General features: G+C 42.4%; 2 protein-coding genes, 1 long non-coding RNA gene and 1 pseudogene across 4 annotated transcripts; 1 reads left to right on the top strand and 3 right to left on the bottom strand.

Moving 5' to 3' along the window:
- Positions 1-2481: 2481 nt before the first annotated feature.
- Positions 2482-4060, bottom strand: LOC108613555 (zinc carboxypeptidase-like; annotated as a pseudogene). Its single transcript, XR_016269692.1, has 5 exons — positions 3911-4060; positions 3341-3856; positions 3076-3169; positions 2734-3016; positions 2482-2675 (listed from the first exon to the last, which is right to left on the bottom strand). The product of XR_016269692.1 is annotated as a zinc carboxypeptidase-like (transcript).
- Positions 4061-6827: 2767 nt separating this feature from the next.
- LOC149269067 (zinc carboxypeptidase-like) lies at positions 6828-9073 on the bottom strand. Its single transcript, XM_089466880.1, has 6 exons — positions 8876-9073; positions 8288-8783; positions 7719-8234; positions 7461-7554; positions 7110-7406; positions 6828-7050 (listed from the first exon to the last, which is right to left on the bottom strand). Exons 2-6 carry the CDS (start codon positions 8435-8437, stop codon positions 6857-6859), a joined length of 1251 nt encoding a protein of 416 aa, XP_089323006.1. The 5' UTR covers positions 8438-8783; positions 8876-9073; the 3' UTR covers positions 6828-6856.
- Positions 9074-9185: 112 nt separating this feature from the next.
- LOC108613554 (zinc carboxypeptidase) lies at positions 9186-10852 on the bottom strand. The gene is made up of 5 exons (XM_018007088.2): positions 10650-10852; positions 10081-10596; positions 9839-9932; positions 9481-9777; positions 9186-9421 (listed from the first exon to the last, which is right to left on the bottom strand). Exons 1-5 carry the CDS (start codon positions 10797-10799, stop codon positions 9228-9230), a joined length of 1251 nt encoding a protein of 416 aa, XP_017862577.2. The 5' UTR covers positions 10800-10852; the 3' UTR covers positions 9186-9227.
- A 733-nt stretch (positions 10853-11585) lies between these two features.
- Positions 11586-21214, top strand: LOC149269066 (uncharacterized). Its single transcript, XR_016269658.1, has 2 exons — positions 11586-20429; positions 20722-21214. It is a non-coding gene; the product is annotated as an uncharacterized LOC149269066 (long non-coding RNA).
- Positions 21215-22780: the final 1566 nt, after the last annotated feature.

Here is a 22780-nt window from a genome sequence, read left to right as displayed (position 1 = left end):
CAGCTCTTCTCCTCGTCATACTTTCCAAGCTCCAAGAGCTATCAGTCGCTACGCTTCGATTCGTTCTCACTGCTCTTAGCTCAGCTCAGCTCAGCTCAACTCAACTCAACTCAGCTCAGCTCAGCTCAAGTGTCAAGCGTCAATTGGCGTTGAAGTTTATTGCCTTGGCAGCAATTAAAGCGATTTCGTTTTGGGGCTTGGCCATGCGTAAAGGCAACGCATTTGATTTGATTTTTGATTGGCTGTCATCGGCAATTGATTGCAGAATTGAATTATCAAATTAGAGCGAGCGAACGAACGAACGGCTCTCTGCACTCGTTTCATAATTGGCAGCCAACTGCATCCAACTCAACTTCTAATGAATGACTCAGACCCAGACTGACTGTCAGGCAATGTCATATGCTTTCTAGCCTCTAGTCTGCCGTTGAATGTGTAAACAGAGTATACCACAGGAAGGTATTGGAGGTATCTTTATATGTATTACTAAAGTAGCTAAGAATTTTCCAGTGTGAATGCAGAAATTGAGAGATATCACTATAAGTATTACTAAAGTATCTAGCAAAGTTAGTTGAAGTTATAAAATTAAATCAAAATAAGATAAAAACGTTATGAATCATACAACTTTAATCATACAATTTTAAATGGTAGATTGTAGAATGTTTATAATAGATTAGATTATAGAAAGTTTATAACACTTTCTACAAACAAATCATGATAAAAACGTTCATAAATCATTAAAAATAATGATCGTTTTTATCATGATTTGTATTTAATTTGTTTTTATTTTTTTATTAATAATAAATCATTGTTAAAATATTAAATATATGAGCTTTGGCTTAGATAATGAAAGAGGGCAATGTATTAGTCCCTGTATAGACCACTCAGCCACTTTAGATCATAGCTTAAGCCGTATAGAATGATATATTTATACAGATTTTGATTAAGTGATAATAATAATCATACCGAATAACACACTTACATATTCTCTATCGAAACAAACTTTATTAGAAAACTATCTAAATTATATTTCTACTACTACTGCATTCATGAGCATTGCTCCCCCAATTCCCGATATTAGTTTTGTATATTATGAAAATGCTTTGCATTATTTTGATGCTCGAATCCGTTGGGAGCTATTTCAATTGCCATAACTGATTGCCCGGGACACTTTTATTAGGCAAATTTCTTATCCTTCATTTGCTTTACAGCAATTTGGCTAAGTAAGTTTTTATTGCTGGCTTTTGGGTGTGCAGCAGCGCTTGCATAACTCAAAGGGAAAAATTCATCACCGCAATATGCGCAGCACAGACGACATCAGAGGAAGGAAAAAAGCTAGCAGAAAGAAAACAGTGAAATAGAAAAGTGCCAGCTAGGAAAATTGTCATAAAGGTGCAACTGACAACACCAGCAACAGCAACAGCAACAGCAACAGCAGCAGCAGCAACAACAACGGCAGAAACAAGAAAAGCGAAGCTCGTAAATTTCAATTTATATGCAGAATGAGCAGTGAGTAAAAAAGGCACACACACACACACATGCACACGCACACGTATACATACGCATGTGTACGTACATATACATGCAGCCAAGGAGCAGTGCGAAAAGTGTCAACGTGATATTTTCTCGAATTTCCCAAAGATTTCTTTTACTATTCTCATTTTTTTTTGCTTCTTTTTCGTTTTTGGCCTGCAAGTGGAAAAAGCAATTTCATTAGACAAATTGAAAAAAATAAGTGCAAGGCAACAATAATAATAATAGACATGGCGTTGCCCGTTATATGAACAGCTTATGTACAGCACTATATATAGATACATATATATATATATATATCTGGTAACATATAAGCCTGGATAGACGCCATGTTGAACTGAACTAAAGAATTTCGTTGGTCGCTTCTCATTCGCTGCGTTTATTTTTGTTTGCTAACGCGCATACGAGTAGGAGACCCACACACACACACACACACACACACACACAGTTATACACATATACAGTTATGTGTATGCTCATCGCATGCATGATGAGTTGGCATCCAGCCCAGCAGGATGCTGCGCGCGCGTTGAAAATAGGCGGAGACTTGGCGGCCAACGGCGCCTTTCACACTTGAAAAGCAAACAAAAAAAAAAAAAAAAGAAAAGAAGAAAGAAAACCAGCAGCAGCCTGTGTGGAAAGCGCAAACACACAAAAAAAAAAAAGGCAAAGAAAATGCAGGCGACAACCGTTAGCTGTTCGCTGCTGCTGCTTCTGCCTTATCACAGTGCCAGAGCTCGGCACGATTCGTTTCTGTTTGGCCGCATCGTCGTCGCTGATTGGAAGCTTCGGCGCGCTGTTCGTTTTTGGGGCGGAGCAAAAGCCCTGAGCGCAGTGGCGCCGTCTGCATTGGGGAGCCAACAATGGGGGCTGTTTCTGACTGTTTGACTGTGTTTTTCTTTTTCTTTTTTTTTTTTTTGGTGGGGGTTTCTTTATTGAGTGCTAAGCTGCTCACAAGACATTAATTCCACGGGCAGCCTGTATCAGGCCGACGAATCCCTCCGTGGTCTCACGGGCCACAGGTAATATATACTCTGGCGGCAGCAAGAATCCGAATTCGCCCCTATCGCGTAGCTCTAAGGTAAAGGGTATGGTTATGTTCTTGACGCCATAGGCCCAGTCCTTGCCCGCACCAGAAACTTCATCTGAAGTGTTTAAGTACAGTTAACATATAGAATCAGAACAGAAGCCCATAGATCTTACATAGAGTTGCGGCGCTGGATCCATAGCTATATGGCGTGCCATAGCGCCTGGAGACTGCATCGGCAAATCCTTTGGCTACGCCCATCATCTGCGGATAGTGTGGCGGAAACTCCTCGGCCGTATGGCCCCAGGGCGAGAGCACTAGCTGGCTATACGAGTGCATGGATATGTAGATCTTTATAATACCCTCCGGTATGGAGTTGTTAATGTAGCTCGTCAGTTGACTAATTTCCGGATCGGACTCGGGCGATGGACCAGCAAGGATCAGCAGAAGCGCCAGCCTCTGAAAATCGATATCGATTTCATTGTAAAGCTAAAAGATTTTCCTAGTTGTTTACTTACCCATCCAGCGATAATTAAAATTGCGATTTAAATCGGTTCCTACGCATTCTCCAGTGGGATCCGAGCTCAGACGAGACTTTCGCCACAAACGTTCCTGAATAATCAAATATTATTTGCTTAATGACTATTTACAATTCTAAAGAATATTATCAAATTTATTAATGCCTCTTAGTTGTTTTTTGGCAGTTCTATAATCAGAACAATATAATCTTATCTTTATATTTACAGCAATCATCTATAGCACGCGGATTTTTTTTACACTTACCACATTGTGTGAGTAGCTAAAGCCATCCACATTTAGCACGGGAATAATGTACCAGTCCACATTTTGGGCTATATCCCTAACAGCCGGATTTCTGGGCACGAGCAGCTCATCGATGAAGTATGTGATCGTAGCCGAGGTGATCCATTCATTTCCGTGAATATTTGACTCGATGAAGACGGCGCTGTTGCCCGGCTTGTAGGAGATCTTGATGCCACGTATCGGACGACCCTCATGCGAGTTGCCAATCGAGAAGGGTGTGACTACGTGAGGGTAACGCGCCTCGATCAGATCCAGCCAGGCGTAGATCTCGTCCAGAGTGTGGTACTGGGTCCACTCCATCGAGCTCATTCGTTGCTTTGGCCGCTGCTCATCGATCAGGCGCTGCACGTTGTCGATCTTGATGCTATAGCTCACGTTGTGGCTGTGGAGCAGAGACTCAAACGCCTCCTGGTACCTAGGCGACAGCATAATATCCGCTGAGTCGCCTGGACGACTCGCAGGCCGCCATTTATTAAGCTGTTTCAGAGGAAAGGCTGTAGGAAAATAGGAACGAAATAAGGCTGAACTTACCTTCAGAGCTTTCTCATTCTCATTGAGCAGCTGGAGATCTGCAGCATCCTTGATATGGACTTTGTACAGCTTGTAGTTGTCATAGCGCACCTGGTTAGTAGCCTTAGCCAGGCTCAGGCAGGCCAATAGCAGCACAAATTTTAGATACATACCTCTCGATCGAAGCACTTGCGATAAACTGCCCTGGTCTTAGCCATGGCCTATGCTTGTTGATTTGGCGATTTTATCGCTGGTTTTATTATATGCTTCATTGAATCGAAAGCAATTTAGTTTTTATATTATATTATTTTTTATCAGAATTGAAGCTTTTGGAAACTTTGATTCTTGTAGCTGGCTGCCGTGTCAGCATAGAGCTGAGAACTTGAAGTTGTCTGGGCAAGCCCCGTGGTACTTAGGCTGTCTCTCAACTTTGCACATAAATTTTGTGCAACGGCAGCCCATTTCATTGTAGGTCACTGCATAATGAAGGCACCGCCCCGGAGCACATAAATTTCTGTGCTCGCTGGTGGAGATTTCAGCCTTCAGTTTGACTTGTCGCCGGTATTAGTGCGAAATTCTGTTTAGGCCTTTTTATGCCTCCGAGCTGTCCTGCGGCGAGTGCTTAAAGGACTTTCGGCTCTTGGTCATATTTCGCGCGGCTCTCACAGATTCGCACAGCTAGCTGGGGGTTGTAGTTGCTCTTGTCGCTGTCACCGCATGAGGTGTGCCAACGTGTGTTTTATTAACGACCCTGCCGGGAGTGTGAGGTTTTTAGATGGTGCCACTTGGCCAGAACGCCAGTCGCACACCCATCAGACTTCCCAGGCAGTTAAGGGCATCTAGGGCGAGGTGGCAGCTTTTACATATATACTTCCTTAAAAAAATAAGTAGACATCAACTAGGTTTTAGTAGTTGGTAACAGCCAATCTAATGTTAATTAAAATAAAGGCTCGTGCGCCAAAAACTTTATGGATTGTTTATAAAAACATAAAGCTTTATCGATCGACATTGATTTAAGTTGATTTTGTATGCGTGTGATAATCAATATAAAACCTGAATAGCTGATAAAAATTTAAGTCTAAGTTTATCGAGTTTACGTTATCTATATCGATAAATGACATCGATCATATATCGACTATTTATGATTTACCTAAGCTGTGGCTTCATCAGATAATATCGTTTTCGATTAACTTGATCAGCCTATTATCCTTATATCCTATATCCTTTTTGTATATATCGTAACCTGTTGGATTGTTAGATGTATTATTACCTGTTTATATAATATAATCTGTGCTTATATCGACAGCCGTTTAATTATTAAAAAGTTTTTAGAGCTTACTGTTGAGCTTTTATTGATCGATGTTAAGTTGTCTCTGTTCATCGATATTATATCGATAAGTTGTAAATTCTAAAATATGTACATGCTGTAATATTTATCATTGATTTTAGTTAGCTTTAAAAGTTATGATTGTAATCAATACCTGCCCTACAGCAGAGCTTTATGATTGATATAGTATCGCAGCTGATCGATATCTTATCGGCTACTTAATAGCTCTTAGCTTGCCGCTCGTTATCAGTCAGTAACATGAACTGTTGTTCTTTGGCATAGCTTAGCTAATTTACTGTAAGCGCCAAATATTAATAAATAAAATATCGATCAACTCAAATGAATTTTACTTTCAGTTGCTTATCGACTGCTGCTGCTTGCAGAGCCTCAGCTGAGAGGATAGAAATTATTTGCCGTGGCTAGCTCTGGTAGGAGCGAATTTCTATGCTTCCTCACCAGTAGCGAATTTTTACTCACCCTAAACTCAACTAGACCCTGGACTAGTGCAGATAACATGTACCGCTATGGCACCACTCAGAACTCTTGCCTTGGATTATTTTAGTTAAGAGCATGCAGTTACCCTGCTTACTAGAGACAACTGTGGTTCTGTGGGGCGACACTCTACTGCTAGCTGCTCAGCAATGTTCAGCTCTAACAACAATTAGCTGTGGCTTATTTGATTAGCGCGCTAATTGCCAGCAGGCAGCGACTCGCACCAATAAATTCATGCACATTAATTTCTTATCAGCGCGCAATAAAGCTAGCAAGCCGGATTAAAGCCGTCCGTGTCATGGGGAGGGGCCTGTGGCGAAAAGTTGCGTTCAACAACTTTCAACACCTTGGCGCGTGGGGCGTGGAAATTGTGTAAAACTTTTAAGCAAAGAAAAACTCGTGGTTGCGCGTGCGATAAGCCAGCGCCGCATATTTAATTGCACTGAGCTGGCCCAGAATACTTTGGGGGCAGCTTTAAGACAGCGAGTCGCGCTGTTAGCCGGATGCCAGTCCTTAAAATGTCATAAATATCGCGGACAGCCGCTTCCTGGCGTGCTTTTTTTTTACCGCACTCTGCTCTTGTTAATTGTGGCTAAAAACATTGACATTACATAAATCGGGAGTCCGATGCAGACGTGGCGTATGCGCAATATGTGCAACAAACTGAAAGAAATGTCAATGCCGGAAAATGTTTAGCATTTGCCTCCATTTGCTGTTCTCTGCCCGTTCCGTTTTTTTTCGTAGCCACATGTTGTGGATTTAATTAGCCTTAAAATGTCCCAGCTCCACAAATGGCAGCTTTGCATGCCATGCGAAAAGTGTCCAAGGACCAAGGATAAGCGAAGCGAGCCCCGCTAGGAAGGAAGTTGCATGTTTGCCTCAAGTTCAATTTGCTTGTTTAAATATTTTTCGGACAGCTCTTCACGTATGCGCTGAGCCGCAGTTATGAAATGTGGAGGAAGCAGCATGTCAAGGTTTTTGGCCACAACTTTGAAATATGACCCAGCCACTTTTAACTCTTTTCCAACTGCTAAAGAGATTTTTTTTTGTTCAAAATTTAAGAATCCCAAATGAATGATTTTTCTAGAATAACTTAACCAGATGACTAGAATATTAAAATATTTTTCCAGTTTTAGACTCGCGCTTTATTAGAGTATATCGATTTCACGAGCTGCCTGTATCATGCCCACAAATCCCTCAGTGAGTTCTCGGGACACGGGTATGATATACTCGGGGGGCAATACGAAACCGTATTGGCCCTTGTCAGGCAGCTCTATGGTATAGGGTATGATAATGTTCTTTACAGCATAAGCCCATTCTTTACCTGAACCAGAAACTTCATCTAAAATATCAGAGAGTTCATTAGATAAATATAGTTTTCTATAAATAGACGAGTCTTACAAAGAGTCGTAGCACTAGAGCCATAAACGAACACCGTGCCATTACGTCTGTGGAGAGCTTCAGCAAATCCCTTGGCCACAGCCATCATCTGTGGATAGTGTTCGGGAAACTCCTCAGCAGTGTGGCCCCAGGGCGAGAGCACATATTGGCCGTAGGAATGCAGGGATATATAGATCTTAATGCTGCCCTCGGGTATGGAGCTGTTGATGTAGCTCGTCAGCTGACTGATTTCCGGATCGGATTCGGCGTAGGGACCAGCATAAGTTTGCTCGCAAGGATCAGCAGAAGCGCCAATCTCTGAAGGGAAATTTATCAGTACTATAATAGGTATACCAGTTTACATAGACTTACGCATCCAGCGATAATTAAAGTTGCGATTCAAATCGGTTCCTATGCATTTTCCTGTGGGATCGGAGGGTAAACGCGATTTACGCCAAAGACGTTCCTAATACAAAAAGAAATCATAAAGATAATCAAAAACTGGAATAGCTGCCGATGCGATTGATAAGGCAGAAAAGCGCCTCGTAATCGAGTCGGCACTTATGTTGTTTGGATACAATCTTATCTCAAATATATTGTGGGGCTACCAAACTATTTATGGGGCCTTACCACTTCGTGTGAATACACAAAGCCGTCCGTATTTAGCACAGGTATTATGTACCAATCCACACTCTGCGCTATGTCTCTGACAGCCGGATTGCGCGGCACGAGCAGCTCATCGATGAAGTACGTGATGGTAGCCGAGGTGATCCATTCACGTGCGTGAATGTTCGACTCGATGAAGACGGCGCTGTTGCCCGGCTTGTAGGAGATCTTGATGCCACGTATCGGACGACCCTCATAGGACTTTCCAATCGTAAAGGGCGTCACAAGGTGCGAGTACAGCTTCTGGATTTGATCCAGCCAGGCGTAGATCTCGTCCAGAGTGTGATACTGGGTCCACTCCATCGAGCTCGTTCGTTGCTTTGGCCGCTGCTCGTCGATCAGGCGCTGCACGTTGTCGAATCTCAGAGTGTAGCTCACGTTGTGGCGGTTGAGCAGCGATTCGAACACCTCCTGGTACTGAGGCGGCAGCATAATGTCCGAGAATTCGCCCAGATTGCGCGCCTCACGCCATGTATCGAGCTGTTTCAGAGAAGGGGCTTTAGGGAAATACGCAGTGATAGATCAGAACTTACCTTCAGCACTTGCTCATACTCATGGAGCAGTTGGGAGTCTTGCAGATGATTGATATGCACTTGGTATAGCTTGTAGTTGTCATAGCGCACCTGTTCGACTGTCCTAGCCAGGCCCAGGCAGGCCAACAGCAGCACAAGTTTTAGATACATACTTCACCAGCGAACGATCGGTCGTCGACTGTCTGGGCCTTAGCCATAGTCTATGGCTTTTTGATAAGCTCCTCTTATCGCTAGTTGCTTAGGTGTGGGTATAATACAATAAATGACTGTATTTGGGGCTTTGGCCCAGAATACTTTGGGTGCAGCTTTAATACGGCGAGTCGCGCTGTTAGCCGGATGCCAGTCCTTAAAATGTCATAAATATCGCGGACAGCCGCTTCCTGGCGTGCTTTTTTTTTGCCGCACTCTGCTCTTGTTAATTGTGGCTAAAAACATTGACATTACATAAATCGGGAGTCCGATGCAGACGTGGCGTATGCGCAATATGTGCAACAAACTGAAAGAAATGTCAATGCCGGAAAGTGTTTAGCATTTGCCTCCGTTTGCTGTTCTCTGCCTTTTTTTCGTAGCCACATGTTGTAGACTTACGTAGCCTTAATATCCCAGCTCCAAGGCGAAGCGAAGCGAGCCGCGCTAGGAAGGAAGTTGCATATTTGCCTCAAGTTCAATTTGCTTGTTTAAATATTTTTCGGACAGCTCTTCACGTATGCGCTGAGCCGCAGTTATGAAATGTGGAGGAAGCAGCATGTCAAGGTTTTGGCCACAGCTTTGAAATATGACCCAGCTACTTTTAACTCTTTTCCAACTGATAAAGAGATTTTCTTTTTGTTAATGTGACGTATATAAAAAATCCTAAGAAATTAAACAATTTTATAGAATAAATTTACCAGATAAAGGCTAGAATATTAAAATACTTTCCCAGTTTTAGGGTCGTGCTTTATTACAGTACATGAATTTCTCGGGCTGCCTGTATCATGCCAACGAATCCATCAGTGAGTTCACGTGATACGGGTATGATATACTCTGGAGGCAATGCGAAACCGTATTGGCCCTTGTCAGGCAGCTCTATGGTATAGGGTATGATAATGTTCTTCACAGCATAGGCCCATTCCTTACCCGCACCAGTAACATAAGCTATAGTATTAGAGAGTTAACTAGATGCATATAGTGTTCTATAAATAGACGAGTCTTACAACGAAGCGTAGGACTGGAGCCATAAGTGAACACCGTGCCATTACGCCTGTGGAGAGCATCGGCAAATCCCTTGGCCACAGCCATCATCTGTGGATAGTGTTCGGGGAACTCCTCAGCCGTGTGGCCCCAGGGTGAGAGCACATATTGGCCGTAGGAATGCAGGGATATATAGATCTTAATGCTGCCCTCGGGTATGGAGCTGTTGATGTAGCTCGTCAGCTGACTGATTTCCGGATCGGATTCGGCGTAGGGACCAGCAAAGGTGTCCATACAAGGATCAGCAGAAGCGCCAATCTCTGAAGAGGAATTTATAAATACTATTAATAGATTTACCAGTTTATATAGACATTAGCTTACGCATCCAGCGATAATTAAAGTTGCGATTCAAATCGGTTCCTATGCATTTTCCTGTGGGATCTGAGGGTAAACGCGATTTACGCCAAAAACGATCCTAATACAAAAGGAAATCATAAAGATAATCAAAAACTGGAAGAGCGAGCTGCCGATGCGATTGATAAGACAGAAAAACGCCTCGTAATCGAGTCGGCAGACCAGAGGCAATACATAGTGGGGCTACCAAATTATTTATGGGGCCTTACCACTTCGTGTGAATACACAAAGCCGTCCGTATTTAGCACAGGTATTATATACCAGTCCATACTCTGAGCTATGTCTCTGACAGCCGGATTGCGCGGCACGAGCAGCTCTTCTATGAAGTACGTGATGGCAGCCGAGGTGATCCATTCACGTGCGTGAATGTTCGACTCGATGAAGACGGCGCTGTTGCCCGGCTTGTAGGAGATCTTGATGCCACGTATCGGACGACCCTCATAGGACTTTCCAATCGTAAAGGGCGTCACAAGGTGCGAGTAAAGTTTCTCGATTTGATCCAGCCAGGCGTAGATCTCGTCCAGAGTGTGGTACTGGGTCCACTCCATCGAGCTCGTTCGTTGCTTTGGCCGCTGCTCGTCGATCAGGCGCTGCACGTTGTTGAACCTGAGATTATAGCTCACGTTGTGGTAGTTGAGCAGCGATTCGAACATCTCCTGGTACTCAGGCGGCAGCATAATGTCCGAGAATTCGCCCAGATTGCGCGCCTCACGCCATGTATCGAGCTGTTTCAGAGAAGGGGCTTTAGGGAAATACGCAGTGATAGATCAGAACTTACCTTCAGCACTTGCTCATTCCCATGGAGCAGTTGGGAGTCTTGCAGATGATTGATTTGCACTTGGTATAGCTTGTAGTTGTCATAGCGCACCTGTTCGACTGTCCTAGCCAGGCCCAGGCAGGCCAACAGCAGCACAAGTTTTAGATACATACTTCACCAGCGTACGATCAGTTCACTGTCTGGGCTTTCGCCATAGTCTATGGCTTTTTTATAAGCCCTTCTTATCGCTAGTTGCTTAGATGTGGGTATAATACAATAATAAATGGGTGTATTTAGTGCTTTGGACATAGCTAAATAAATTTGAAAAATTCATTAAACTTTATCTTGCACGGCAATTGGATAATTGCTTAAGCTTCTGTCTCACCTCTTCTGCGTGTGTGTGTGTTTAGTCTGCGTGCTTTGTGGCCATTCCTCATAAACGAATTGTGGTTATTATCTTGATAATTACAGTTTGGCTATTGTAAGCCGCCTTGTTGTTAATTAGGGCCATGTTATGGCTGCGGCAGCTACATTCTCATTCTCATTCTAGTTGCAGCAAAATGCTCATGCATTGTGCACGCCCTCGCCACGACTCTACCTTTGCTATGGGCGTGGCATAATTAATGTTCACCTGTTGGCTGCCCATCGTTGGTATTTCGCATTTAATTGCCAAATATGCACGCTCGTGTGATCTAAAGCTCATACGACGCGACGTCTGACACAAGTGCCACTCGGTTTGTGGGCGTGGCATGTGGGCCGTGTGCTTCTTTTGTGTATTTCAGCGTCGGCGACGTGTTCAATAAGCGATTATTTTTTCAGTTGAAAATTCTTTGTGCCGTAAATTGTTTTCACTGTCTGTTGTTGTTGTTGTTGTTGCTTTTGTTGTAGCTGCTGTTTGTTCTTTGGCGTCGCTGCTGGCAGCTATTATTTGTTAAATGAAGCGATTTGTTTGTTGTCATTACGCGGCGAAGCGTTAAAACATTTTCGCTTTATTTTTTCTACGCTCGAAATTTGTTTTTGCTGCATCGTCGTGCCACGCATATGCCAACTCCATCCATACAGAGTGATGGGTGGTAGGTGGTGGGTGTGGCACACACCTTGCCTCTCGGCACTGGGTGGGCGTTGGTGGGCTCTTCTAAACACGGTTCACGATGTGAGAATTCCAAACAAGCTGCGCCAGCTGTTGAGCTTGGCATGTACAGAGCTCTCCTCTTCATTTTTTGCCAAGAATTTCTCAATTGTAAAAAACGGGCGAGTGAGTTACCTAATATATGGATCAAAGGATGTATTTGCATTGTTCCCAGCCGAATTCAATGATGAGTAACTTTTTGACTACATAACATATTTTAAGCATTGTTACAAATTTAATCCACCTATTTAATATACTGATATAATTTATTATCATTTTTTTACACAAGAATTTCATTTTCTGAAAAGTATTTTTTATTTTTATTAATAGTAAATTATTTTAATTTCTTAAATATTTTTTTTTTTTTAATTTTTCATACTAAATAACATATGTTTACTCATATTTATTTGCGTATTTATTTTTTTATTCATGTTTGCCTCTCTATGCGCTTCTCACTTAGCTGCATCATATAAGTGTTTTCTAGATGTGCTTTCACCTCACGCTAGGACTAGTTTCTTATTATATGATATTATTTTAATGGAAGTATGACATTGAGCTTTTCTTTTATATCATATACATTTGCTCCCTTAAGTATTCTTATATTTCATGCCCAACCAGCCGTAGCTGTCATTAATTATTGCCTTCGTATTTCATTCGCCTCTCTATGCACTTCTCACTAGCCCTACCGCCTTAGCATTTCCAGTCTGTTCCATGCCTTATGGGCTTTGCATACATACCCAAGTCAACTATCAGACATGCACGTTAAGCCTTTGCCAGCCCCATGCCACCGTGGGCGTTGTCTTCGCCTAATCCGCTTTTAAAGTAAGTAACGAGGAACAAAAAAAAACAAGTAAGAACGTTGCAGTCGGGCGATACCGATTGCAGAAGACTCATTCACAGCCCAAACGCTGTCAACCAGAGTATATAGTGCAATTTTCAAGTCTAGTGCGCAACAAAAAACAGGGCATGATCCCATTTAAAATGGGAAAATCATCGATAGCTATTGCTATGATCATTGCATAATTGCATTCAAATTACATGCATATGTATATAATTTATACAATTTTGACTTTTAATAATATACATGTATTTATATCCATATATTGGATACCGGCTTCAAGCTAGCAGCAGATCAGCGCGATTTTACTATACATGTGCACACACTCATCGTCTATTCTATGCGTACAGACAGAAGCGCGCCTTTTCTCACATTCTTAGAATTTCGATTGATTTCTGGACTTTCTAGCCGTTACTGTAGTTTTGTCTGATGACGCTCTCTTATTAAGCTATTCTATTTTAGCAGCTGAGTGCTCGAGCAAAGCAATGGCGCGGGTGCTAAGGGCGGCGCAAGTAACGTTAGAGTAGGGAGGTTCGAACCTCTACTATGTTTTTTTTTTTTTTTTCATACATTTTTCGTTTTTTATAAAATAGATATTTTATTGGGAAGGTGCGAGCTTGACTGAATGGCACTTAATACTTTTCATTTTCTTAGTCGAATAATTTTATAAGTTTAAATTTGTTTCTTCTTAAATAGCCCTCAAATACATATATGCAAATACATACATATGTATATATGTAAGTCTGCACGCATAGCATCAAGCATTCCAGCCTTATACACGCGCTCATTTGTATGTGTGTATGTATGCACACATAAATGCGTACTCTAGCATATTCTAAGAATCTCGTCGCGATTGATTTGTCTTTGCATTGTTTTTGAATTTCCAGCCACCACTCTGGCTTTTCTTTGCTATGTGGCGTCATAACAATAATGTGATTTCGTTTTAACTTCTATTGATCGAAACGACGCGGTGGTGCTGTAGGCTGAAGCGCCGACGACCATAATTTTAGCTATTTTGACAAACATGCTGTTTGGGTTGGGTGCGAGTTCAAATCCCGCGGAAAACACTTTTTTGTAAATTGCAAATTTTTGTTATTTTAGCTTCTTTTAAATTTTTTTAAATTCATAAAAATGTTTCCTTTTGTATTATGAATATCTATTAAGCTTATTTATATGTACAAATGCATAAATAGATGGCTGACGCATATAAATGTCGCGATACGGGCACTGTAAATGCCGATTGCCACGCCCCTAGTGGCCGTCGACTCCTCAATTTTAGCCAGTTCTTAGAACGAGTAACCGGTTACCTAAATGCAAAATTTGAATTCTTACGCTCAAAAAATGTGAAAATTACAGGGTATTTTTCGATATGCCACGCCCCTAAAGAGGCTTAAAAATTATTTTTGGGGCATCGATAGAGGAGGCTACCAGTAACTTAACTATCCAAATTTGAAGCTTCTAGCTCTTAAATTGTAGGAGATATAAACTTTTGCGGTTTGCCACGCCCCCTATGGGCAGACATATATCTACCATAGCTCGTTGGACTTGGGTGATCAACCCGCGTATATATACCAAATTTCAGATCTCTAGCATCAATAGTGCCTAACATATAGCAGAATTCGAAAAATCACTATATCTTCAGGTCCGATTTGCCACGCCCCTAAGGGACATAGATATATAATTTTTTCACCCATCTTCATAGAATTAAAACATTAGCTTACGTGCAAAATTTCAGCATTCTAGGTTTATAACTTTAGGAGATACAGTTTTGTCCGATTTGCCACGCCCCTAATGGGCGGAGATATATCCGCCATAGCTTGTGATCTTGGGTGGTTGGCGCGGACCTACATACCAAATTTCAGCTTTCTAGCTCTTCAACAAACATGATTTCTGGTATATCGGAAAATGCATTTTCCGATTTGCCACGCCCCTAGTGGGCGGATCGGGAAAATTTTAACACTTTATAAATCGGAGATATACACGAGTATATGTTCCAAATTTCAAGTCTCTAGCTTCAATAGCGCCGAAATAGATTGCGTTCATACGGACAGACGGACAGACGGACAGACGGACAGACGGACAGACGGACGGACAGCAAGACGGACATTGCACAAAACCAATATACTCATTTCACTTTCGTGAATGAGTCTAAAAAGAATGAAAGGAAAAAACCGGAAATCACAAGTCAAGTTGATGAACTGTCTCTGCTTGTTGTTGCCAACATTGTCGTTGTCGTCTTTGTTGTTGTTGTTTCTGTTGTTGTTGTGCTCGTCTGCATTGAAACTGAAATCTGAAATCGGCCAGACACACAAAAGATACGGATGGCACCTGCAAAAAGTTTGCAGACACATTTACCATGCTGCTGTGCTCAGTGGGCCCCGACCTTTCCTCCAGTTTCCAGAGATTTACGCATTTATTTTGCATTTTTTATTTACCACAGAAAACATGCGCGCAGATTTAAGCAAATATCCAAAAAGGAGTACAATTTATACAGCCGAAGAATGCGAAGAGAGAAAAATAAAATCGACAAGTTAAGTTGGTTAGAAAATTTTTTGGGTTACCTCTCGATTTGCCTGCGTTGACATGACAAAAGCGCAGATCTGCATATATTTGCATGTCATTGGCCGGCCGACAGGGGCAGAGAGCGCAGGGAGCAGAGAGCAGAGAGAGAGAGAGCGCAGCGAACGCATCATCAGGCAAGGACATTGAAATCCCCTTAAGACATTCGCTTGCCCACGTTAACAATATGTTAAGTTCCACCTGCCTCTTCGCCAGCTCCGACTCTCAGGGCTTCGAGGAACGAGTTAATCGCTTAATGTCGCCCAGCTCCGGCATCATTTGTCAGCTGTCTATTCATGGGGATTGTCGGCTATTAGACCATTATGGTGGACTCGGGGACTCTAGCATAATTGTAATTTGTTTGCATTTGCCTTGGCCGTGGCAGTGGCAGTTGCCAATTGACAGTCGCATTTAACGCCATTTGCCACCACTCGAAAGTCGCAAATTTATGGCCCTAAATTGCTTTTGGCTAATGTCCACTACTGACCAGTGCCCTATCGATGTCCGGCGAGCAGTTCTTTCCAAAAAAAGGTAATAAATATCTAAAGCACCCTGGAGGCAAATATTTACTTTAAAATTGAAATACTCTCTCCCACACCACACCACCCCAAGCCAACCCCCCACCCCCATTCGCACTCAATATTTGCTTTGGCTGCGTAAGTGCGTGAAAGGGTTGCCCGAGTATCAGAGTATCAAAATAAATATATTTAAAAAAAAGAAGCGAATCGCCTTTAATGGGCTCGCTGACTGGTTTGGGCTTTGATGTTTCGTGTTGCTGTGGGTGTTGGCAGGCAATCGCTAAAGAACCCAATTCCCATACACACACACACACGCAGATAGATACTATATGTATGTGTGTGCCTAAGTATCTCTATCTGGCTATCAATAAAACGCTGCACGCATCTTGGAAATTCAATTTTGAAGCTATTTTCGGTATTTTATAGCCTGGCTAAATTGTTTTTATAGGCGCTGCCACTTCTAGTTGCCTCTAGTTGCGCTGGCCAGCCCCAAAACCAGCTCCAGTCCCAGCCCAGTCTTTGCCTTTGCCTCTCTGGGGCACTTTAATTTCTTCATTTTCACTGGTTCTCGTTGTCTGTCTCATCTGATTGTTGTCGCTGTGTTTGTTGTTGTCGTTGTTGTTGTTGCTGCGGCAATTGCCAGACCATAAAAATTAACAATTAACAGAACGCTTGAAAAGAACAATCGCAAATCGCGGCTTACAAAAAAAGCCGCGCAGCATATATATAAAAAATGTCTAGGCATATTTTAGTGGGGAATGCTCGACTAGTAGATTCTGTGTAGAGCAGTGCTTAATTCAGTAAAATTTAATAGAGATAGAGAATAAAAAGACAGAGAGACAGAGAGAGAGACGAAAAGGAAGAGAAGGTTGGGAGACAGAGAGAGAGAGAGAGATAGAGAGAGAGAAGGAAAGATAGAGATAGAGAGAGAATGGGAAAGATAAATAGATAGAGAGTGTGTGTGAGAGAGTGAGAGAGACAGATAGATGGAGAGATTGAGATAGAAATGGGGAGATATAGATATAGATAGATATAATGAGGGGAATATAGAGAGAGTTAGAGAGAGAATGGGAGATGTATAAATAAAGCGAGAAAGAGACAGATAGAGAGTTATAGAGGGAGAGAATGAGAGAGATATATATGTAGAGAGAGCGGGAGAGAAACAGAGGTAGATATGGAAAGATACAAAAATGAAGAGAATGTAAGAGGAAGAATGAAATAGAAAGGGATAAAAACAGAGAGCACGATTGTGAGAGAAACATATAGAGAGTGGATTTATTAGGATTATAGGAAAAAGCAAGTTCTATAGTTAGATAAATAGATCAGAGATGTTGGCTTGGCAAACGCCTTGATCAGGTCGCAATGCCCCAGCGCTGTTGAGGTCTATAGGGAGAGCATAATTATGGGTCGGAAGACTGGCAGCCAGCCAAAAGCGGACAGCGTGGACAAAAGGGTTATGAATGTGAAATTGTCATGCAAGAATTAGCCATGTTCTGTGTTATGGCCACGTAACGAGTATTTCGTTACATTGGTCATTTTTTCAGCTTATTTTGTGTTGTTTTCCTTTTATTTTGCTGGCTGTGCATTTTGTGGCCAGGCGTCACGTCAGCTGACCCGGGCAGGGCCTCGTTTTATGGCTCCATTCACTCTTGGTATGTCGGCAATTATTTGCGAATTGTGGAAACATTGCTAAATGTTTGCCAACGCTCAGGAAACGTAAACATTTAGTGTATTTCGGGCCAGGTCTGGCTATTTGTTGGCCCACTTGAGGGCGAGCACCAACGTTGGGGCTGGCTTGGCTGGGGCTTCGTTATTTTCTCATATTCGCATTCATAACTAACACCATGTAAAATGCATTTTAATGTGCGCAAAAATCCAATTTAAATTCAGAGCGTTTCTGTCTTTTAGCTCGCTGGCTCGCAGCGTGCAATCACAAAATTAGTTGACGACGAGATAAGAATTTCAGCAGCGCCGTAAAAGAAGATGACAAAAAAGAAGAAATGAGAAAAAAAGAGCAGAAAAAAAAGTAAACATAATGCGTATAAATCAAGCAAAGAGATGCTGCAAACAAATTCCAAATAAGTCCTGTGAGAGACGTGGAAAATTCATTTGACAAAATGCACAAAAAAGCAATTTCCAAGCTGCAGACAAATTGAAATTTACGTGTGGGCAGCTGGGCAGGTGGGCAGGCGGGCAGGTGGCCGATGGGCGGCAGTCGGTGGGCGTGCCGCTGCAGTGACAGTCAGGGTATAAATGAATATATACACATAGTTCGTATGTATTAGTGGCGGGTATATAAGCAGCGACACTGCCGCTCGTACGAAGATGCAGCCACCACCTAAAAGTATGCTACGAAAATAGTCGAAGCTGCGCCAGCTGCCGTATGTGAGAGAGCTCCTACTCGGTCTCTGCCTGTGTGAGTCTGTGTGCGTCTGTATGTGTGTGAGTAAGGGCAACTGTCTCGCTGTGTGAGTAGTGTGCGCTTTGCCATTCGCGCGTTCAAAATAGGAGGAGCTCTAATGCAAAAAACTTTCCATGCGCAGTTGCCAATGCAAAGAACAAAATAAATACGAATAAAATTGTATATATATAAAAATATAAGCTTTAAGGAAACTTTGTTGAAACAATTTTTAACTAAATTTGAAACAAGTAAAAAATTTTTATATTTTATTTTGTATTTTTATATGTATTGAAATGAACTTTTCATGAAAATGTAAGTAAAAATAACTTTAAATATTTTGGCCACATTTAGCTGACTTTAGTCTCACATTTTGCGTACACAACCCTTTGCTTTTGTATTTTTTTAGGGCTTTCTGTTTTCCTTTTTATATGCTCCAACTAATGCGAAAAAGGCGGAGCTGCTTTGTAGTCAATTCAATTTTTTTTTTTTCGCTCTGTTGTTTGGCAAGGCCCCTGCAGATGTTGGGTTTGCTTTTAGACAGAATGTAGGCGTAGTCCGTCGGCTGGTTTTGGCCTTAAAGCTACACTGCCAACCCGCTGCGATATTTATCTTTAACTATTAGTACAGCAGTCAGCAGTTGGCAGTTGGCAGTTGGCAGTTGGCAGTCAGCGGGCAGGGGGCAGCGGGCAGCGGGCAGCGGGCTGGGGAGCACTTTTTGGAGCGAACTGCATCCGCTGGCACAACAGGCCGTTTAGCGCCATTAAACAATTCCCGCTGGCTCAGCGGCATTCACGCGTGCGCAAACGGGTTCCATGGATCCACATGGCTGCAGTTCGCTGCTGAAACTGAAGCTGAAGCTGCAGCTGAAACTGCAGCTGATGCTGGCACCCAACAATCAGTCGATTGTCACAGATATTTGTCATGTTTCTCAAGCAACTTTCCCTGCTGTTCTTGGCTGCCAGGCGACATGGTTGGCGTTCCTTTGTAACAACAACGTTGTAAAAATGTCAATTGCATTTTCTGGCCGAGCGTTTTTCACTGCCTTTTGTGCCAGTGGGCCCCATGTTCATCGATCGGATTTCATGTAATTACATTGTTCTCTGATTCATAATTAATTTGCTTCACTGGAGCCCTTCTCTCCTCACGCCACTCGTCTCCCGTCTCCCGTCTCCCGCCTCCTGTCGAGCAACTTGCATTTTTGTGCGCTTAAAGCGATTTTTACATGAATATCAACCAGGCAGCTGGAAGCATATGTTGGCCAATGGCAAATCGAACATTGATAGCTTCTGAGTGATGATTTAATGAGGCAAACGTGGCATGTTGTGAATGAAATCAATTTTGTGAATGTGCAGAATGGCCGGCAGGCCACAACAAAAACAGCAACAACAACAACAAGTTGTAGTTGTAGTTGCAATCGTCAGTTGGCCGTTTGCGGCTAGCAGCTCATGATGAAAACATCTCGGGTATGGCCAGCTGCGGGTGCAGGAACAGACGCCCTGGCCAGCATATCAACTGCCTGTGCTGTGCTGGGTGTCGTAATGAGGCTTATGAATCAATGCAATGTTGATTGAGCTCCGCCAAGCAGCAGGAGTCGTCCACTGGCCTTATTAATAAGTCCCATTCGGGCCTCGACTCGTCGAGTCTTAGTAAACTGGCAGAAATACTTTGGGAAGTGATCGAGATACATTCGCTTAAAGTTTGAAATGTTTCAAATTCAGACGTAATAAATTTACAAAAATGTTTAAGGAATTGTTGTATATTTTCATCTTATCGAATCTAATCAGGAATTTCTTGCAATTTACATTAAATTATTGATGTCATCTGAAGCCACGATGAACCCATCAAACAGGAATCGGATTAGCTCACTCCAGGAAAGAGAAGTGGCAAAACGCACGACTTGCGATTGACAAATTAATGCGGATCAGAAATCAACACCTCAACATGTTTATCATATCAAAAAATTCAAGCGAAATGGAGAATTCCGAGCCCAAACCCTAACCCAAACCCAAATCCAAACCCTACCCAAACGCAAAGAGAGAAAGAGCTGTCAGCGCTGGCGTTGAAAATTAATTAAAAACATCAACAGAATGCGTCGAGATTTACAAAATAACTGCGTTGAGGCTTCTGGAATTAGTGTGGATAATTTCAGAACGGATTGCAGTTGGTTTGGCTGGCTTGGCTGATGCTACTGCTGCTACTGCTGCTGTGGTGGGTGTCGCACCTTGGCGTGGCAGGCGAACCGCAAACCGAGCCATCATCCATTCATTCATGGTTCACGAACCCTACCCTGAACGGTCTCTAATCAGCAACCCTTTTCAGAGTGCGACACGAAGCGAACTCATCGCAGCAATTTGGGGTAAGGGCTCGAGTTTTTTTCGCCTTTCTGTTTGGGTTTTTTGATATGCAGATTCCTGACAAGGTCCTTGGCTCAGCCAGAGGATGGCGATGGCGATGACGATGACGATGATGATGATGATGATGATGTCACTCTGTGTATGGCTGACAAAACGCTTGACTGATTACACTTGTATCTGCTTTGGTAGCGGGCGCGTGTGTCCCGTGTCCCAATTGTCGTTTCCCAAATATGTTCAAGGATTTTAAATTGTTGATTCTCCCACTCTCCCCCTCTCTCTCTTTCTGTCTTTCAGCTACTAGTTAGATTGTGCGCTTGTGATAAATTTGGTTTATTGAAAGGCGTCAGTGCGTGAAATGATGTGTGTCAATTGCATGAGTGAGTGAGCCATGACTACGGCCGGGGCCTGGGCCGGGGCCGTGCGACTTTTTTGGCTTTGGGTTGAGTTGACAGCGATTATGCAAATCGGACGAAGAACTGCATTAATTCCTGCGGCCATGTCACTCCTCGCCGAGATAAGCGTGGCTGGGGAGCAGCTTGTGGTCGCGTATCTTGAGAGAGCTGAGGCTGCGGCTGCGACTGTGGAGATTTAAGTTTTGGCATTGCGCAAAATTTGCATTGTCTTGCAGCATTTGGCAACAAATCTCGAATGCAAGTAAAATGCAAAAGTCAAGTCAAGTCGACACTTCCTAATGAGCAATTAAGACTTGATGAATTTTCCAATTAAATTGCCAATAAATCGCGCACATATGCGCACTTGGGAACGTGGCTCATTAGTGTTAACAGAATGTCGAATCCATTTTAATTGTATGAACTCCCCTCGCGTGGGTGTGGCACCCCGAAATCGAACTAATTTATTGTTGTTATTGGTGTGCGAGGCGTCAACCGCAAATTGCTTAACAAATTGTTCAAATTGTTTAAAATCGCATTCGAGGGTTGACTTTCCGTTCAGCTCGATATACAAATCCGCACCTCAACGCCTCATTGAACAGCTACCCCCCTCCCCTCCCCTCTCTTAGCTGATAAACTGTCAATTGTCTGACCACTGCACAGGGGTGCATCCTAATGTGAGCAACAGACAGTGACCATCAGCTCTGTCGCCCCCTTGGCCAGGGCGTCATTAAAATAATTGATACACGCTTGTCCAGCGACGCCCACGCACAGAATTAATTGATTGCTGCATGTGCGCCATTCGATTTTATGTTCTGCAACTATTTTAATTAGTTAATAGATTTATCCACGATTTCCAATTTATACAATCTGACTTTTTGATATCCAGCTTACATATGTCGTTCTGCTGCTTTTATAGCGCTCGTAAAATGCGCGCAAAATTCTTGACAACTCAGCAATCAAATGGGAAATCATTGAAAGGCAATCAGAGTCGAAACTTGAGTGCTCTATAGAGTGGAGTGGAAGGAAATTCTTGAAGTATTTTAATAGAAAAATGTATTATATTTCCCTTATACATCAGTTTTTCTAGCGGTCTTTGATTCTTGTATGAAAACTTAATTGAAAAATCTTATATAGATTGTGAACAGAAGATTCTTTCCCTGACAAATCTTATTCGATTTCTTTTTCTCCATCTACAATATTATGTATATAGTTACAAATTTGAGAAGAATTTTGCTTATTCAAAATCAACTTCTATATAACATATAATAATGCAGCAGATGAATTTCATTTGGGGAATGTTTGATTCAGGAAAAATATTACTGGACAGCATTTCCTAAAATCAAAAATCTGATATTAGTAGAATATTATATATATGGAGACTGTCGACTATTCTATTACAATCAGATTATCGATTTCCAAGAATTCTGTCTAGTAATATACTATTAAAATACAATAAATTGCAGTTCTCTTTGTATCTCTTGCTCTACTCTCAGCAGCTGCAAACAAACTCCATTGAATGTCTTCAGATGGTTCAGTGCAATCTTTCATTTAGATAATTCTGTTGTTTTTTTCTTTGTAGCTAGACAATTGTAGTGAAATTATTTAATTTTTATGTCGGCTCCAGTCAGTCGGTCGAGTCGGTTCAGCGCGACGGGCGAGCCATAAAACTTGTTCCCGTTTGCTTTTTAATCTGGGTGCAATTTGTGTGTTTATCAGTTGCGTGTAATTGCGCCATGGAAATTAACAGAAAATATAGAGAAACAGATACAGACAGACAGAGAAAGAGAGAGCGAGCAGTAGAAAATGGCGACTGCCAATGACAGTTAGTGGAAGAGAGCAGCAGGGTGGGGGAAATCGGGCGGATGGGAGGCTGTTGTGCTCGAGCAGGGGTAGGCTAAGATGCGTTCAAGTGGCGAGATAAAAGCTCTTGAGCCGAGTTAATGACTTGCTCGCCCAGTTGG

Source organism: Drosophila arizonae, chromosome 4 (assembly GCF_054131065.1).
Source record: "Drosophila arizonae isolate 15081-1271.41 chromosome 4, UAZ_ARI_1.0, whole genome shotgun sequence".
Lineage (NCBI taxonomy): Eukaryota > Metazoa > Arthropoda > Insecta > Diptera > Drosophilidae > Drosophila > Drosophila arizonae.
This window is presented reverse-complemented; position numbering and strand designations above follow the sequence as displayed.

Excerpts from the sequence above, each read along its gene's own strand:
- LOC149269067 (XM_089466880.1), bottom strand. The coding sequence starts at position 8,437 with ATGTATCTAAAACTTGTGCTGCTGTTGGCCTGCCTGGGCCTGGCTAGG. Across the intron at positions 7,555-7,718 it reads TTGTGTATTCACACGAAGTG|GAACGTCTTTGGCGTAAATC; the intron begins GTAAGGCCCCAT and ends TTTTTGTATTAG. Across the intron at positions 7,407-7,460 it reads CTTTAATTATCGCTGGATGC|AGATTGGCGCTTCTGCTGAT; the intron begins GTAAGTCTATGT and ends ATTTCCCTTCAG.
- LOC108613554 (XM_018007088.2), bottom strand. The coding sequence starts at position 10,799 with ATGTATCTAAAACTTGTGCTGCTGTTGGCCTGCCTGGGCCTGGCTAGG. Across the intron at positions 10,597-10,649 it reads GGAATGAGCAAGTGCTGAAG|CTCGATACATGGCGTGAGGC; the intron begins GTAAGTTCTGAT and ends TCTCTGAAACAG. Across the intron at positions 9,422-9,480 it reads CTCCAGTCCTACGCTTCGTT|CTTATGTTACTGGTGCGGGT; the intron begins GTAAGACTCGTC and ends CTAATACTATAG.